Genomic DNA, 19,166 nt, shown 5'->3' with positions numbered 1-19,166 from the left:
AATGAAAGGAAGAGGAGCTAGACTAGTACAGCAGGTAGGACATTTGCCTTGCTTTTAGCCAACCCGAGTTCAATCCCTGGCACCTCAGATTGTACCCTGAACACTGCAAAAAGTAATTCCTGGATTCAGATCCAATAGAAATCTAGATCTTATTTTCAGTTTCTTTTATTTACTTATTTATTTTACTGGACCAACTATGAACCCTAGGCCTCCCACATGCAAGAGAAGTGCTCAAATGCTGACCTTTATACCCAGCTCCTATATTGTTTTTTTTTTTTTTTTTTTTTTTTTTTTGCTGATTGAAACAGTTCAACTCTATAGAGAGGTGGGAATTTTCGTTTGAGTTGCTTTCTTGGACTATATTCTCCAGAGTAAGAATACTCAATAGAAGATCCTGAGTCTACTGTGAGATCTCTAGTTCTATGGGCTTTCTTTTCTTTGCTTTTTGTTTCTTTTCTTTTCTCTTTTTTGTTTTTTGTTAGTTTTGGGGTCACATCTGGAAAGCCCAGGGATTACTCTCAGCTTTGTACTCAGGAATTACTTCTGGCAATGCTGGGGATGGAACCGGGGTCAGATACATGCAAGGCAAGCACCCTTAACTGCTGTACTATCTCTTCAACCCTAGTGGCAGTCTAGAACTTGTGTATTGGTTTGACAGTATGCCAGAAATATGTGAGTAGTTGCAGTTTCTTTTATTATTTGAAAATATTTATTTTGAGAGAGTATGGAATAATATACTTATTAGTACAGATTTTGAATTTCAGATTTATGTAGCATTTTCTTCAGATTCTTTTTATCTGCTTGTTCCCTCTTTTGCTTGTTCCCTGGAGATGACCATCACCAATTGATAATTGGTCCAATTATCAAACCTAAGAATTATTTATTTATTTATTTATTTATTTATTTATTTATTTATTTATTTAGCACTGTGCCACGCAATGCTAGGGGGAGCCTGAGTCACTCCTACTGATACTCTGGCTGGATGAGGTAGTGCTGTGCCAGCTATGCTAGTGATGCATGAGTATTTCAGGGCTATATGAGTGGCACATGGGATATTTGGGTTGCATAGTCATGAATCAAACTCAGGTGTAGGGCCATCTCCTGGAATTTCTAACACTTATTATTTTTTATTGAGGCCACACCCAGCAGGTGTCCCAGCAAGAACTCATGGTCTTGCAAATATTTAGTATATTCTCTATCATTTAGGCTGTCTCCTAAGCCCCTGAAATGCATTAATTTTATACCAGTTTTCTCAAAAATACTTTTTTTTATTTCATTTATTTACTGAGCTTTATTATATAGAGTACTTCCAAATTTCCTTGAATGATGAAAGGCAGGGGGAAAGAAAATCAATGTAAACTTTTAAGATATTAGTAAAATGTTGGTGACTATGAACAATTATTTCATAATTTACAACATTGTATCATATATTTATATATCATATATCAAATATCATATATATAAATAATTAAGGTCAAGAAATTATCTGTCATTTGAAACATTACATTTATTGCAACAATCATGTGCTCAATATACTTTTCTTTCTTTGGTTTTTAAGTGGGTACTTTTAAAATTTTGTAGTTTCTGGTGCTGCTGTTTTTAAAAAAAGTCAGTTTCAGGCCAAAGCAATAGTACAGTGGGTAGGGATCTTGCCTTCTACACAGCTACCTGAGTTTAACACATAGCATCCTGTATGGACACCTGAGCCCTCCAATACTTATCCCTGAGTGTAGAACCAGGAGTAAGCCCTGATTATCCCTGAGTGTGGCTCCAAAACAAAACCAAAACAAAATCCAGTTGAGAAAATAAGTTCAAATCTTAGTTTTTTTGATTTGTAGAACTTTTTTTTTTTAAGGAAAGAGGTTTTTGGAACTCTAAACAGTAAATTCTGCATTTTATTTAAAGGTAAAATATTGTTTATTACTTATTTTCAGCTGGGAAGCCCTTAACAAGTAAAGAAGAAATCAAAGGTATTCCCTGGGCCTCTTGGACATGTGTGAAAGGCCCAGAAGTGAGTGGAATTTGGCCTAAATACACTGACATCACAGACATCAATTCAGTGGATGCAAATTACAATAGTTCAGTGCTGGTGTCTGGAGATGATTTTGGACTAGTTAAATTGTTTCGATTTCCTTGTCTTAAGAAAGGTAAGGTCAAAAGAGATGTTTTCTTGAATATTCTATTATTTCAGACTATTTATTTTAACTTTATAAGTTTTTAAAAATTATTTAAATGGAACATGTTGTTAATGTCATTTCCTTCTAACTTAAAAAAATTAAGTCAGGGGCTGGCGAGATAGCATGGAGGTAAGACGTTTGCCTTCCATGCAGAAGGACAGTGGTTCGAATCCCAGTATCCCATATGGTCCCCTGTGCCTGCCAGGGGCGATTTCTGAACATAGAGCCAGGAGTAACCCCTGAGTGTGCTGGGTGTGACCCCCCAAAAAAATTAGTCAGAAACAGGTGTTGTGTATGTAAATATTTTGGGGGATTACTATGTTGCTCACCCTAATCTGATTAGGTGATTGTGCCCTACCCTAGGGTGTGACCTGGCATTCTGCCCCCACCCTAGGGTAGGACCTGATTCTGCTTCCACCATTGGTTGGTATCTGATCCCACCATGGGGTGGGACCTGACTCTGGAGTATAAGAACAAGGGTCTGTGGAAGGCGGGGGCTTTTTTGCTGGCTGGAACTGAAGCTGAGTCTTTGGACTTCAGTTTTGTCCATCCGAATAAAGCAAATATTTCCACGAGCCTGACTGTCTGCGAGCTGTTTACCCGCCGTGCTCCGAGCTGGAAGAAAAGGGCCTCATTCTCCATTCCTCCATCAGTCAACCTCTTCAGGGGCTGTCCTGCTACAACAGGCAGAACACTCCAAGAGTTAGACCTCATAGAAGTCTTCAATGATAGGGTGCTAATGACAAGGGCTACAGCATCAAATCTGAATAAACGGGACTACATCAAACTAAAATGTTTCTGTATGGCAAAAGAAACATAAGATAAAGAGCACGGGCTAAAATTAGAAGACAGCTAACTGAATGGGAAAAAATTTTTGCACTCAATACATAAGATAAAGGTTTGATATCTAGAATATATACAATACTCACAAGGTTACCTCCACAAAACTTAAAAACCCCATCAAAGGGGCCGGTGAGATAGCACAGCAGTAAGGCGTTTGCCTTAGACGCAGAAGGACAGTGGTTTGAATCCCGGCATCCCACATAGTCCCCCCGAGCCTGCCAGGAGCGATTTCTGAGCATAGAACCAGGAGTAACCCCTGAGCGCTGCCGGGTGTGACCCAAAAACCAAAAAAACCAAAAAAAAAAAAAAAAAACCATCAAAAATGGGAGAAGAAATGAACAGATACTTTCTGAGGAAGACCAACAGATGGCCAACAGACACATGAAAAAAATGTTTTATCATCACTTGTCATTAGGGAAATCCAAATCAAGACAACAATGAGATATTATCTTACACCAGTGAGAATGGCACATATCAAAAATATTGGGAACAATCTCAGTTGTCAGGGATGTTCTGAGAAAGGAATTCTCATCCACTGCTGGTGGGAATGCTGCCTGGTCCAACCCCTACAGAAAACAATATGGAAGATTCTCAATTCAATTCTCAATTCAAAATTGAGCTGTCAGACAACCCAGCAATCCCTTCTTAAGGTATCTATCCCAAGGACATAAAATTTTTCATCCAAATAGATGTGTGCACACCACTATTCATTGCAGCACTCGGTACAGTAGCCAAGATTTAGAATCAACCTAGATATCCAACAACTGACGAGTGGATCATGAAGATGTGGTACATATATACAATGAACTACTACATAGCTAAAAGGAATGATCCAATCATGCAATTTGCAGCAACATGGATGGAACTGGAGATGTTATGTTAAATGAAGTAAGCCAGAAGGATAAATACAGAATGATATCACTTATATGTGGTATTTAGAATAACTGCATGAAGAAATGCAGTGGTCTAAGTGGGAATTGTCTTGAATACCCTTGGCCTCAGAGTATAGCAAGAAGAAGGAAAGTTAGTGGAATAGGAGAAATACATATCAAAGGAAGGGGGCCAAGGGCCCCAATGTCTCAGGTGCTTTGGTAGTATAACCCCTACCCCAACTTCTTGTCTATCTTACCTGGATGGGAGTAGTTTGTGCTTAGTAACAAAGGGGTTGCCTCAGGGGAAGAGCAGAGAAGATAGAGCAGGGAGACTCAGCAGGTAGAGAAGAGAGACAGGCTGGGTGCAGAGAGGCTGGTTAGATTAGAAGCCATGTGAGATATACACATGGTGGTTAGGGTCTTAATAAACTCCTGAACTTCATCTGACTAGTGTGGATCATTTTCTCAACATTACCCTGATATCTACAGACCCACCAGGCCAAAGAAGCTGCAGGCACTGGGCTGGGCCGAGAAAGGCCTCACCATCCATCCACCACAATCTAGGACTATATACTTAATATTTAATACAACAGATAGTGTTAAAAAGGGACAGAACTAAATATCCAAGCCAAAAGCAAAATCAATGTAATCAAGAGTCCCAAACTTTAACAATCTAAACTTCAGACTAGGGGGCAGGGGTGGTGATGGTAGGGAATGCACTTAGGGAACATTGTGGGAGGGAGATGGACACTGGTGGCTGGATTGGCCATGATTTAGTGTCTGTCTAAAACACAACAATGAAGAACTTTGTAAATCACAATGGTTTCAACAATATATTATGTATAATATATTTAATATATTATATATTATATATATAAACACTTGTGGTTGTTGTATTGTGGCCATATATGACTGTACTCAAAGGCTATTCCCAACTTGATCCTGGGAGTCAATCCTGGCAGTGCTCAGGGTACCACTTGGTTCCAGAAGTTCATGCAAGGAAAGTGTCCTGTCACTGAGCTACATTCCCAATATTTAAATCAGAAATGTTTTGTTTTTGTTTTTTTGGGTCACATTCGGTGACACTCAGGGATTACTCCTGGCTATGCATTCAAAAATCGCTCCTGGGTTGGGGGACCATATAGGACACCGGGGGATGGAACCGCCATTCGTACTAGGTTAGCCACGTGCAAGGCAAGTGCCCTACCACTTGTGCCATCGCTCTGGCCCCAAAATCAGAATTTATTAACATAATTTTTAATTTATAGCTGTTTTCAATATTTTATTTACATTTATGCAAATAAATGAATTTAAATTAAGTATATTAAAATGTTGTGATTGAAATGTGCTAATATTTCCTATACAAGGGAAAGCAAAGAAAATATTTTTGTACATTAAAATAAATCAGAAAATGATTTTTCTGGTGATAACTTTGTTTATGGGCCTGTGTAGTATGACTAATTTTGCACACCTGATTTACATTACTGTCAAAATACTAAGAGGTTTGCTTCATAATGACTTTCTTCTTACTGTCTATTTTCTCATTTTGTTTTATTAAAATCATGTCATTTCAGGTTTTATAAGATATGACTGAATTACCCATGTAATGAACTAGTCCTTTACTTTCTTTTTTTTTTTTTTTTAAATTATGGAACGCTTCAGAATTTGCATGTCATCCTGTGCAGGGGCCATGCTAATCTTCTCTGTATCATTCCAATTTTAGTATATGTGCTGCCGAAAGCGAGCACTAGTCCCCTTTTCTTTCTTAGGTTTAGATAGAGCCTATGCACAGGCTTTTATGTGATTCCCCCTATGAGCCCTGAAAATACGATCTAAGAAAAATAATCAGTAGGTAGGGATCTGATGCAATCTAAAAAAACCTTTTCACTTGAATGAGTTTTATATTAAGCAAGGGAAAAGATTGAAAATGTAACCAGAATGTCACTCTGGCAGTTTTGAAAGTGAAAATAATGGTACAAAATTGAACATAAAACGCATACTGTATTAAAACCACCATCATTTATACTAGTCAAAATAGTTAATTTATGACTGAAACCCAACTACAAACATGTTTGTAATCATAGTGCTTAAATAAAGATATAATAAAATGCATTAGGCAAATAAATATATTATTAAAATAAAATAAAATAAAATAAAATGATTTAGGCACAAAATTGTCCCCATATGTTAAATTCAAACTCTCTTGCTCTCCCTGATGTGTCTTTTGAGTAGTAGAATATAACTTGTAAATTGAATAATGCAATTGCAGGAAGTAAGTTAGATAACCAGGACATATCTGACACTTCAGAGGAAACATAAGTAGGATTTCAAGTGCCAGAATCTATGAATATAGTCAACAATGAGCGTTGTTATTTCCTATCTGTCACTAGAACTTCATTCTCTAGAAAATTGCAAAAGCAATATAGAACTTGAGTTTGTTAAAGTAGGGAAGCAGTGAGAAGGCTGTCAAAGTGAGACACTTCTAATTGTCAAATAACTATGAAGATGATGACACAGGGGGTATCTGAATAAATTTCTATGGTTGGAATAGATTGGTCAGTTTTTACTAATAGCATTTACTAGTTTAGAGTAATGTTACTCTATAGCAGTTTGAAAAAAGTCTTCATGTTTTGTTTTGTTTTGTTTTGTTTTTATTTTTTTAATTTTTTTATTATTTTTTTAATTTAAACACCTTGATTACATACATGATTGTGTTTGGGTTTCAGTAATAAAAGGAACACCACCCATCACCAGTGCAACATTCCTATCACCCATGTCCCAAATCTCCCTCCTCCCCACCCGACCCCGCCTGTACTCTAAACAGGCTCTGCATTTCCCTCATACATTCTCAATATTAGGACAGTTCAAAATGTAGTTATTTCTCTAACTAAACTCATCACTCTTTGTGGTGAGCTTCCTGAGGTGAGCTGGAACTTCCAGCTCTTTTCTCTTTTGTGTCTGAAATTTATTTTTGCAAGAATGTCTTTCATTTTTCTTAAAACCCATAGATTAGTGAGACTACTCTGCGTTTTTCTCTCTCTCTCTCTCTGACTTATTTCACTCAGCATAATAGATTCTGTGTACATCCATGTATAGGAAAATTTCATGACTTCATCTCTCCTGACAGCTGCATAATATTCCATTGTGTATATGTACCACAGTTTCTTTAGCCATTCGTCTGTTGAAGGTCATCTTGATTGTTTCCAGAGTCTTGCTATGGTAAATAGTGCTGCAATGAATATAGGTGTAAGGAAGGGATTTTTGTATTGTATTTTTGTGCTCTTAGGGTATATTCCTAGGAGTGGTATAGCTGGATCGTATGGGAGCTCGATTTCCAGTTTTTGGAGGAATCTCCATATTGCTTTCCATAAAGGTTGAACTAGACGGCATTCCCACCAGCAGTGGATAAGAGTTCCTTTCTCTCCACATCCCCGCCAGCACTGTTTGTTCTCATTCTTTGTGATGTGTGCCATTCTCTGTGGTGTGAGGTGGTACCTCATTGTTGTTTTGATTTGCATCTCCCTGATGATTAGTGATGTGGAGCATTTCTTCATGTGTCTTTTGGCCATTTGTATTTCTTCTTTGTCAAAGTGTCTGTTCATTTCTTCTCCCCATTTTTTGATGGGATTAGATGTTTTTTTCTTGTAAATTTCTGTCAGTGCCTTGTATATTTTAGAGATTAGCCCCTTATCTGATGGGTATTGGGTGAATAGTTTCTCCCACTCAGTGGGTGGCTCTTGTATCCTGGGCACTATTTCCTTTGAGGTGCAGAAGCTTCTCAACTTAATATATTCCCATCTGTTAATCTCTGTTTTCACTTGCTTGGAGAGTGCAGTTTCCTCCTTGAAGATGCCTGTAGTCTCAATGTCCTGGAGAGTTTTGCCTATGTGTTGTTCTATATATCTTATGGTTTGGAGTCTGATATCAAGGTCTTTAATCCATTTGGATTTTACCTTCGTACATGATGTTAGCTGGGGGTCTAAGTTTAATTTTTTGCAAGTGGCTAGCCAGTTGTGCCAATACCCCTTGTTGAAGAGGCTTTCCTTGCTCCATTTAGGATGTCCTGCTCCTTTATCAAAAATTAGGTGATTGTATGTCTGGGGAACATTTTCTGAGTATTCAAACCTATTCACTGATCTGAGGGTCTGTCCTTATTCCAATACCATGCTGTTTTGATAACTATTGCTTTGTAGTAAAGTTTAAAGTTGGGGAAAGTAATTCTTCCCATATTCTTTTTCCCAATGATTGCTTTAGCTATTCTAGGGTGTTTATTGTTCCAAACAAATTTCAAAAGTGCCTGATCCACTTCTTTGAAGAATGTCATGGGTATCTTTAGAGGGATAGCGTTGAATCTGTTTAATGCCTTGGGGAGTATTGCCATTTTGATGATGTTAATCCTGCCAATCCATGAGCAGGGTATGTGTTTCCATTTCCACGTGTCCTCTCTTATTTCTTTTAGCAGAGTTTTATAGTTTTCTTTGTATAGGTCCTTCGCATTTTTAGTCAAGTTGATTCCAAGATATTTGAGTTTGTGTGGCACTATTGTGAATGGGGTTGTTTTCTTAATGTCCATTTCTTTCTTATTACTATTGGTGTATAGAAAGGCCATTGATTTTTGTGTGTTAATTTTGTAGCCTGCCACCTTGCTATATGAGTCTATTGTTTCTAGAAGCTTTTTGGCAGAGTCTTTAGGGTTTTCTAAGTAGAGCATCATGTCATCTGCAAACAGTGAGAGCTTGACTTCTTCCTTTCCTATCTGGATTCCCTTGATATCTTTTTCTTGTCTAATCGCTATAGCAAGTACTTCCAGTGTTATGTTGAATCGGAGTGGTGAGAGAGGACAGCCTTGTCTTCTGCCAGAATTTAGAGGGAAGGCTTTTAGTTTTTCTCCATTGAGGATAATATTTGCCACTGGCTTGTGGTAGATGGCCTTAACTATATTGAGAAAGGTTCCCTCCATTCCCATCTTGCTGAGAGTTTTGATCAAGAATGGGTGTTGGACCTTATCAAATGCTTTCTCTGCATCTATTGATATGATCATGTTGTTTTTATTTTTCTTGTTGTTGATGTTGTGTATTATGTTGATATACTTACGGATGTTAAACCATCCTTGCATTCCTGGGATGAAACCTACTTGATCGTAGTGGATGATCTTCTTAATGAGGTATTGAATCCTATTTGCCAGGATTTTGTTGAGGATCTTTGCATCTGCATTCATCAGCGATATTGGTCTGTAATTTTCTTTTTTCGTAGCATCTCTGTCTGGTTTAGGTATCAGGGTGATGTTGGCTTCATAAAAGCTATTTGGGAGTGTTTCCGTTTGTTCAATTTCATGAAAGAGTCTTGCCAGGATTGGTAGTAGTTCCTCTTGGAAAGTTTGAAAGAATTCATTAGTGAATCCATCTGGACCTGGGCTTTTGTTTTTGGGCAGACTTTTGATTACCATTTTTATTTCATCAATGGTGATGGGGGTGTTTAGATATGCTACATCCTCTTCCTTCAACTGTGGAAGATTATAAGAGTCCAAGAATTTATCCATTTCTTCCAGGTTCTCATTTTTAGTTGCATAGAGTTTTTCAAAGTAGTTTCTGATAACCCTTTGAATCTCTGTCATATCAGTAGTGATCTCTCCTTTTTCATTCCTGATATGAGTTATCAAGTTTCTCTCTCTCTCTTTCTTTGTTAGGTTTGCCAGTGGTCTATCAATCTTGTTTATTTTTTCAAAGAACCAACTTCTGCTTTCGTTGATCTTTCGGATTGTTTTTTGGGTTTCCACTTCGTTGATTTCTGCTCTCAGCTTTGTTATTTCCTTCTGTCTACCTATTTTTGGGTTCTTTTGTTGAGTACTTTCTAGTTCTATTAGCTGTGTCATTAAGCTACTCAGGAAAGCTCCTTCTTCCTTCCTGATGTGTGCTTGCAAAGCTATAAATTTTCCTCTCAGTACTGCTTTTGCTGTGTCCCATAAGTTCTGATAGTTTGTGTCTTTATTGTCATTTGTTTCCAGGAACCTTTTGATTTCCTCCTTGATTTCATCTCGGACCCACTGGTTATTGAGTATGAGGTTGTTTAACTTCCAGGTGTTAAAGTTTTTCTTCTGAGTCCCTTTGGAATTCACAAATAATTTCAGAGCCTTGTGGTCAACGAAGGTAGTCTGCAAAATTTCTATCCTCTTGATATTATGGAGGTATGTTTTATGTGCCAGCATGTAGTCTATCCTGGAGAATGTCCCATGTACATTGGAGAAGAATGTGTATCCAGGTTTCTGGGGATGGAGTGTCCTATATATAGCCACTAGGCCTCTTTCTTCCATTTCTCTCCTCAGGTCTAGTATATTCTTTTTGGGTTTCAGTCTGGTTGACCTATCCAGTGTTGACAAAGCAGTGTTGAGGTCCCCCACAATTATTGTGTTGTTATTGATATTGTTTTTCAGATTTGTCAACAGCTGTTTTAAATATTTTGCTGGCCCCTCATTTGGTGCATATATGTTTAGGAGAGTTATTTCTTTCTGCTCTACATACCCCTTGATAAATATAAAATGTCCATCTTTGTCCCTTACAACCTTCCTGAGTATAAAGTTTGCATTATCTGATATTAATATGGCCACTCCAGCTTTTTTATGGGTGTTGTTTGCTTGGATAATTTTTCTCAGCCTTTTATTTTGAGTCTACGTTTGTTCTGACTATTCAGGTGCGTTTCTTGTAGGCAGCAGAAGGTTGGGTTGAGTTTTTTGATCCATTTAGCCACTCTGTGTCTCTTAACTGGTGCATTTAGTCCATTGACGTTGAGAGAAAGAATTGTCCTGGGATTTAATGCCATCTTTATATCGAAATTTGGTGTGTCTTTTGGTTAGTCTTGTTTTAAATTAGGTCTTTCAGTTTTTTCTCTTAAGACTGGTTTTGAGTCTATAAAGTTTCTGAGCTGTTTTTTGTCTGTGAAACCATGTATTCTTCCTTCAAACCAGAAAGTGAGTTTTGCTGGGTACAGTATTCTAGGTGAAGCATTCATTTCATTCAGTCTTGTCACAATATCCCACCACTGCTTTCTGGCATTGAGTGTTTCTGGTGACAGGTCTGCTGTAAATCTCAAGGATACTTGCTTGAATGTAATTTCCCCTTTTGATCTTGCTGTTTTCAGAATTCTGTCTCTATCTGTGGGATTTGTCATTGTGACTAGGATGTGTCTTGGGGTGGTTTTTCTGGGGTCTCTTTTGGTTGGTACTCTTCGAGCATGCAGGATTTGATCACATATATTCTTTAGCTCTGGAAGTTTCTCTTTAATGATGTTATTGACCATTGATTCTTCCTGGAGATTTTCTTCCTGGGTCTCTGGGACTCCAATGATTCTTAAGTTATTTCTGTTGATCTTATCATAGACTTCTATTTTCATCTGTTCCCATTCTTTGACTAATTTTTCCATTGTCTGTTCATTTGCTTTAAGTTTTTTTTTCCAGTCTCTCCTGCTGTATGGAATTGTTATGTATCTCATCTTCCACAGCACCAAGTCTATTCTCAGCTTCTGATACCCTGTCCCAGAGCTTATCCATTTTGTCCTTCACTTCGTTTACTGATTTTTTCAGGCCTGTTAGTTGACATGTTATTTCAGTTTGGAGTTTTGTGATTTCTGTCTTCATATTTTCTTTATTCTTATTAGTGTTCTGTTCCCCTCTATCATTGGTTTCTTTGAGTTCTTTGAGTATCTTCCATATTGCTACTCTAAAGTCCTTATCTGAGAGGTTGATTAGTTGGTTGGTCATTAACTGGTCATCAGAATTGTCATCTTCATTCTCTATGTCTGATGCTGGCCTGCGTTGTTTCCCCATTGTCACACTTCTATTGTGGGTTTTTCTACGTGTTGTGGTGGTATTCATTGGTTATATGATGCAGGCAGCACACTTCTCTGGCTCCGCCCTTTCTGGATTGGCCGACTTGCCTCCAAGGTAGGGTAGTCCTCCGTGGATGAAGCCTCACACAGGATCAAATCTTAGGCCCGAGCACGCAGCAGAGAAGACAGTCTGGAGAGAAATTCTTGCTTCTGTGATCCAACACAGTTCTTAGTGTGGTTTTTTTTTTCTTCTTGTGATGGTGTTCTTTTTTAAGAAAGAGCGCACGGCTGCGTAGCGAAGTGGAGCTAAATGCCTTCTGGAGCCTCTTTTCTGCCCACTCTCAAGAGATTCACGCAACAGGATATTAGAGAGACACACACAGGCAGCACTCACAGTTTTTCACAGTCGGGCCCCACTGGACAGGCGTAGTTTTCACTCGCTCGCTGGGCAGCTTCAGAATGCTGTATTTTTGGGGTTCGCTTCCCAGGACTCTGAGGAGAGCTTCAAGAATTCAGAAAAGACAGGACAGGGCTCCCTTCAGGTCCTCTGTTTCCTCAGAAAAAGCACAGCCGGGTGGAGACTCTGCAGGTAGAGCAATCAGCACTCTGCCTGGAAACCGCCACATCCAGCCATTTCTTACTCACTCACTGGCTCGCTGGGTAGCTTCAGTTTGTTGGGGGTCACTTCCCAGGGCTCTGAGGAGAGCTTCCAGAGTTCAGGAAAGACAGAGAAGAGTAGGACAGGGCTCCCTTCAGGTCCTCAGTTTCCTCAGAAGAAGCACAGCTGGGTGGAGACTCTGCAGGTAGAGCAATCAGCACTCTGCCTAGAAACCCCCACATCCAGCCATTTCTTACTCACTCACTTGCTGGGTAGCTTCAGTTTTTGGGGGGTTCGCTTCCCAGGGTTCTGAGGAGAGCTTCCAGAGTTCAGGAAAGACAGAGAAGAGTAGGACAGGGCTCCCTTCAGGTCCTCCGTTTCCTCAGAAGAAGCACAGCCGGGTGGAGACTCTGCAAGTAGAGCAATCAGCACTCTACCTGGAAACCCCCACATCCAGCCATTTCTTACTCACTCACTGGCTCGCTGGGTAGCTTCCGAGTGTAGTTTCTTTGGGGTTTGCTTCCTAGGGCTCTGAGGAGAGCTTCCAGAGTTCAGGAAAGACAGAGAAGAGTAGGACAGGGCTCCCTTCAGGTCCTCAGTTTCCTCAGAAGAAGAAGTCTTCATGTTTTATTGAAAATTAACTTGTTCTACTTTTTTATGACTCAGGTTTATAAAAGTGGATTTTAATCAGACTTTCAGGTTTTTGCCATCAACATACTGGAAAGAAGTTTATTAAAAAGTGTATATGATGTGAATGATAGCAGGTGCTAGAATTTAACTCTCCATAATCCAGCATATCAGAGAAAAGAATTTCTTCCCTTTTGTTTTTTAACCTGTAAGCAGCCAAATATGACAAGCTCTTATAACTGTGAGAATGCCTGGAGACTGAGCAAACATTACATTTCTTATTATGAGTAAATAAAGCTCAAAATCAAGTTAATTGGCACTTTTATGATTGTATGTGAATAGTCTTTACATTAGATCTCAGTGCTTTGCACTAATGAAAATGACTGCATTTGGTATTATATTTTATATAGCTAAACCAATTTTCCCCCTCATTTTGTTTAGACAGTTTTATAATGTTAAAATTAGGATAATGTTGATATCACTTCATGACACATGAAATAAAATTCAAGTTTTTTAACATTGGCATGTTTCATGTCTTAATAACCTTAGCAACCACCCTTCTTTAAGTGGAGACTTTACATGGTAACCTTGCATTACTCTCATGTTCTCCTATCCTTTGATTCCTCTTAATAGATCACATATTTATTTAACAACCACTCCCTGTAATGAGAATCTTGATAGATAGAAGACTTGAGCTAGAAAACTTGAGACTTTGGAATTTTTAAAGGAAATTTATGAATATAGGGACACAAAAGCCAGTATATATAAAGCATGCTGAATGAGAAGAGAGTTATAAAGCTAAAGAGTAGCAGGGCTATGACATGAAGAGCTTTTTAGCCTCTGTTAGAAATTTGGGTCTTCAAAGCTGTGCATTGTGTGCAACAACCCCAAACTGTTTCAAGAGACATAAAATGGACACGTATTTCTTTAGAATATTTTGTGTTTTTTCACTGACAGCTATAATTCTTACTAAATGTTGTCTTATACAGTGACGATTCTAACCACTTTTTATCTTCTCTTTATGAGCTGTTTAACAAGGAATTTTGGTGAAAGAGTCCCCCAGTTTAATGCTTATGATTGAACTATATCATGGGAATCAGTTGGACTTGTTCTTATTGCCCCCATATGCACCGATAACACCACGTGGCATTGCTCCTTTTTTGCATAGGCACATTAAAATGGGAAAATACTATACGTACAAATAAGGTCCAATCTAATAGAGACTGGAACACACAAATTTTATAGTGCAAAGGGACCTTACACCCTGAACATTGACATAACGACCTGGCACAGACCTCAGAAGAAAGGGCATTTTCCATTCACCACGTGAACCAGGGAAGCCATCCACGAAACATCCAGGCTGGTCTATAACATCACCTGGAAGCAATCCTCTACCACGGAAGACCCTACACTGCTCAGACATCGACCTGCTCAAAAGAGACTTCCCTTAACACTGAGAAGACTTAACAACAACAACGACCTGCTTACAGGACAGGGCTCTCTGCGTTGCCCTTTGATTGTGAGGTGAAAGGAGAGGACGCTCCACATCCTGACTTCAATGTAGGATATGCAGATTCCAGGATCTTTAATACAGAAACATGATACCAACAACAGAGACTGTGTGAAAAATAAAAGTGTGTTGGCACTACAGACAATGTCTTGGATTGGACGATCTAGCTTGCCTGGAGCCTAGAGTTGGTCTTGTGCCAGGAAACTTCAGGGGTAGGGTCTCTTTGTATTTAGGCCAAGGTTATTCCTTTCCATGTCCCTCATATTTTGGTGGGCCTATGCAAACAACAGTTGCCACTCTAACACCATTTTTACTGTGCTCCTTTGACTTTAATCCTTAAAAAGAACCCACTTAAAATTTGAAGTCAACTTAAGCTAATATGCTTGTACATGGAAATGTAGAAAAATACTATGCCTGTAATGTTTAAGGAGTTATGTAAGTTTTATGGCTTTAGATTGCCTTGTGTGCTGTTAAGAAATATAATGTGTTACAATCTGGGGACTTGAGGGACAAAGTAATTGTACATGGATTCTGTCTTATTTATCTTAATGTTCTTTGGCTGAAATTTCAAAGTTAAGATATCAGCAAGGGGACTTCTGAGAATTATGTTATGGGTGATTGTCCTTCCACTGTAACTTTACCTTGTCCTCTTTCTTTGCATCTTTGTTCTCATAATTAAAAATAAAAAATTAAAAAAAAAGAAATTTGGGTCTTATTCTAAGTATGATGAAAATTCCTGGCATTTTCAAATAAATGGTGGGATGACATGGCCAATTTTGTTTGTGTTTGTATTTTTGGACACACCTGGTGGAACTCAGGAGTTATTACTGGCTCTGCCCTCAGAAATAGCATCTGGAAGGCTCAGGGGACCATACAGAGTACAACGAATAGAACTTTAGTCAGCTGCATACAAGGCAAATGCCCTATCCACTATCTCTCTGGCCCCAATTTTTTTTTAATTTCTTGAATCTTGTTTACTTTATTTAAAGAAAATGTATCACGTAGTTGACTATAATACATTTGTTTCCAAATATGTTTGAGCAAAGTTACTAAAATAAATAAATAAAAAGGGACTGGAGTGATGGTGCTAAAAGTAAGGTGTCTGCCTTGCAATCGTTCGCCTAGGACGGACCACGGTTCAATCCCCAGCATTTCAAATCACCCAGAAGTGATTTCTGAGTGCATAGCCAGGAGTAACCCCTGAGCATCAAATGGGCATGGTCCCCCCCTAAAATAAATAAAAAGAATAGAAAGAAAAAATAAAAAGAGAAGAAAAAAATTTTAAATGTATAGTGACAATCAAATTTATGAAAATTATTTCATCTCCAATGAAGTCATTATCATATTTATTTATTTTTATATATAAGTGAGAGCAAAGTTATTAAAAATATTAATAGAGGAGTTTTGCTGTGACTTGCAGCACAGCAGACATCTTTGGAATTTTCTCTGATTGCTTCGGCCTAAGAACTGATCGTGTGCAACATTCCTCTCTGAGGGCTTCTCTTCCTTTGAGGTGAGTCAGTCCACCCACAAAGCCAATGAATACCACCACAACGTGTAGAAAAATCTACAATACAAGTGTTACAATGAGGAAACAATGTAGACCAACACCAGGCATAGAAAATGAAGATGACAACTCTGATGACCCCAAAATGGCCAATCACCTAGTTAGTCCCTCAGGTATGGAATTTATAGAAGAAATATGGAGGATATTCACAGAACTCAAAGAACGCATAGATCGAATTGAACAGAACACTAAAAAGAACCAAGAGAAAATGAAGATAGATATTAAAAAACCTCCAAACTGAAATAACAGATCAAATAACAGGTCTGAAAAACTCAATAGATGAATTGAAAAACTCCATAGAAAGCCACTCCAACAGGGTAACAGCAGGTGAGGATAGAATCAGTGAGCTGGAAGATGAGATACATAACAACTCCATACAGCAGAAGAGATTGGAAAAAAACCTTAAAGCAAATGATCAATGGAAAAAATTACTCAAAGAATGTGAACAGGTGAAAATAGAAGTCTTTGATAAGCTCAACTGAAATGTAAAAATCATTGGAGTCTCAGAGACCCAGGAAGAAAATCTCCAGGAAGAATAAAGGTCAAGAACAACATTACAGAGCAACTACTAGAGCTAAAGAATACATGTGACCAAATCCTGCATTCCCAAAGAGTAACAGCTAAAAGAGACCTTAGGAAAAACACTCCTACTCACAATGATGAAGTCCACAGATAGAGACAGAATACTAAAAGCAGCAAGATCAAACAGGAAAATTATATTCAAGAGAGCATCATTGATTTATAGCAGACCCGTCACAAGAAACACTTAAGACCAGAAGGCAGTGGTGGGACATAGTGACAAAACTCAATGAAATAAATGCTTCATCTAGTGCAACCAGCAAAACTCACTTTCAGGTTTGAAGGAAGTATACATAGCTTCACAGATAAACAACAGCACAGAAACTTTACAGACTCAAAATCAGCCTTAAAAGAAACACTGAAAGATCTACTTTAAGACAAGACTGACCAACAGACACACCAAAATTCTACACAAAGTGCCACAAAGATGGCACTAAATTCCATTACAATTATCTCTCTTAATGTCAATGGACTAAATGCACCAGTTAAGAGACACAGAGTGGCTAAATGGATTAAAAAGATGAAGCCAACCTTCTGCTGCCAAATAGAACAAATATAGACTCCAAATCAAAGGCTGGAGGAAAATCATCCAAGCAAACAACGCCCTTAAAAAAGCTGGAGTGGCCATACTAATATCATATAACACAAACTTTACACTCAGAACAGTTGCAAGGGACAAAGATGGACATTTTGTACTAATCAAGGGATATGTTCAGCAGGAAGAAATCACTCTCCTAAACATATATGCACTCAACGAGGGACCAGAAAAAATTTAATACAATTGTTGGCAAATCTGAAAAGGATATTAATAACAACACAATAATTGTGGGAGACCTCAACAAGGGCCTGTCAACACTTCATAAGTCAAACAGACTGAAACCCGACAAAAATATACTAGACCTGCAAAGAGAAATGGAAGAAAGAGGCCTAGTAGATATATATAGGAAACTTCACCCCAGAGAAACCTGGAAACACATTCTTCTCCAATGAACATGGGTCATTCTCCAGGATAGACCACATGCTGGCACATAAAACATACCTCCATAAAATCAAGACGATAGAAATTTTGCAGGCTACCTTTGCTAACCTTGCACAAGGCTCTGAAATTAGATGTGAATTACACAGAGACACAGAAGAAGAACATTAACAACTGGAAATAGAGGAAAATTTATAGCTTTGCAAGCACACATCAGGAAAGACAAAGGGGATTACCTCAATAGCCTAATGACACAGCTCATAAAATTAGAAAAATGATCAACAAAAGGAACCAAAAATAGGGAGACAAAAGGAAATAACAAAGCTTAGAGCAGAAATCAATGGAGTGGAAACCAAAGAAACAATCCAAAAGATCAACAAAAGCAGAAGTTGGTTCTTCGAAAAATAAACAAAATAGATAGACCATTGGCAAAACTCACAATAAAATGGAGAAACTTGATAACCCATATCAGAAATGAAAAGGCAGAGATCACTACAGATATTGCAGAGATTCAAAGGGTAATCAGAGTCCACTTTGAGAAACTCTATGCCACTGCACATAAGAACCTGGAAGAAATGAATAAATTCTTGGACTTTTATAACCTTCCACGGTTGAACAAGGAGGATGTAGCATATCTAAACACCCCCATCACTATTGATAAAATTAAAAAGGTAATCACATGTCTGCCCAAAAACAAAAGCACAGGCCCAGATGATTTCACTAATTAATTTTTTCAAACCTTTTAAGAGGTATTACTACTAATCCTAGCCAGGCTCTTTCATGAAATTGAAAACACAGGAACACTTAAAATAGGTTTATGAAGCCAACATCACCTTGATACCAAAACCAGACAGAGATGCTGCCAAAAAAAGAAAATTACAGACCAATATCCCTGATGAACACAGAAGCAAAGCTCCTCAACAAAATCCTGGCAAATAGATCCAATGCCTCATCAAGAAGATCATTCACTACAATCAAGTAGATTTTATCCCAGGAATACAAGGATGATTTATCATTTGTAAATCTATCAACATAATTAACAACATCAACAAGTAAAATTAGAATTACATAATTATATCAATAGATGCAGAGAATGCATTTGATAAGGTACAACACCCATTCTTGATAAAAAAAAAAACTCTCAGCAAGATGGGAATGAAAGGAACCTTTCTCAATATAGTTAAGGCCATCTACCACAAACCAATGGCAAATATTATCCTCAATGGGGAAAAACTAAAATCCTTTCCTCTAAATTCTGGCAGACAACACTGCTCTCTCACGCTGCTATTCAACATAGTACTGGAAGTACTTGCGATAGTGATCAGGCAAGAAAAAGATATCAAGGGAATCCAGATAGGAAAGGAAGAAGTCAAGCTCTCACTGTTTGCAGATGACATGATACTCTACTGAGAAAACCCTAAAGGTCTCCTCAGAGGCCTAGGGAGTGCACCCAAAAAAAACTGCATTTTGAAGCTGCCCAGTGAGTAAAGTCTGGCTATGGGGGTTGCCATCCAATAAGCTGAGCTCTCTGGCCTGCGGAGGCTCCACCCTGCTGTGCCTTTGATCACTCTAAGGACTTCAAGGGAAATTTCTCCT

The 19,166-nt window shown here is 38.3% G+C and overlaps 1 protein-coding gene and 1 non-coding gene across 2 annotated transcripts in view; one reads left to right on the top strand and one right to left on the bottom strand.

The window, feature by feature from the left end:
* Positions 1-19,166, top strand: part of EML6 (EMAP like 6) — a 358,600-nt gene that overhangs the window by 191,553 nt on the left and 147,881 nt on the right. The window contains exon 10 of the mRNA XM_049784798.1: positions 1,935-2,147. Within this exon, the coding sequence (XP_049640755.1) occupies positions 1,935-2,147 (213 nt within the window). The remainder of the gene's footprint in view (positions 1-1,934; positions 2,148-19,166) is intronic.
* On the bottom strand, positions 5,535-5,640 carry LOC126025186 (U6 spliceosomal RNA). The gene has a single exon (XR_007501230.1). It is a non-coding gene; the product is annotated as a U6 spliceosomal RNA (small nuclear RNA).

This window comes from Suncus etruscus, chromosome 12 (genome assembly GCF_024139225.1).
Source record: "Suncus etruscus isolate mSunEtr1 chromosome 12, mSunEtr1.pri.cur, whole genome shotgun sequence".
Taxonomy (NCBI): domain Eukaryota; kingdom Metazoa; phylum Chordata; class Mammalia; order Eulipotyphla; family Soricidae; genus Suncus; species Suncus etruscus.
The sequence above is the reverse complement of the archived record's forward strand: the minus strand, read 5'-3'. Positions and strand labels throughout refer to the sequence as shown.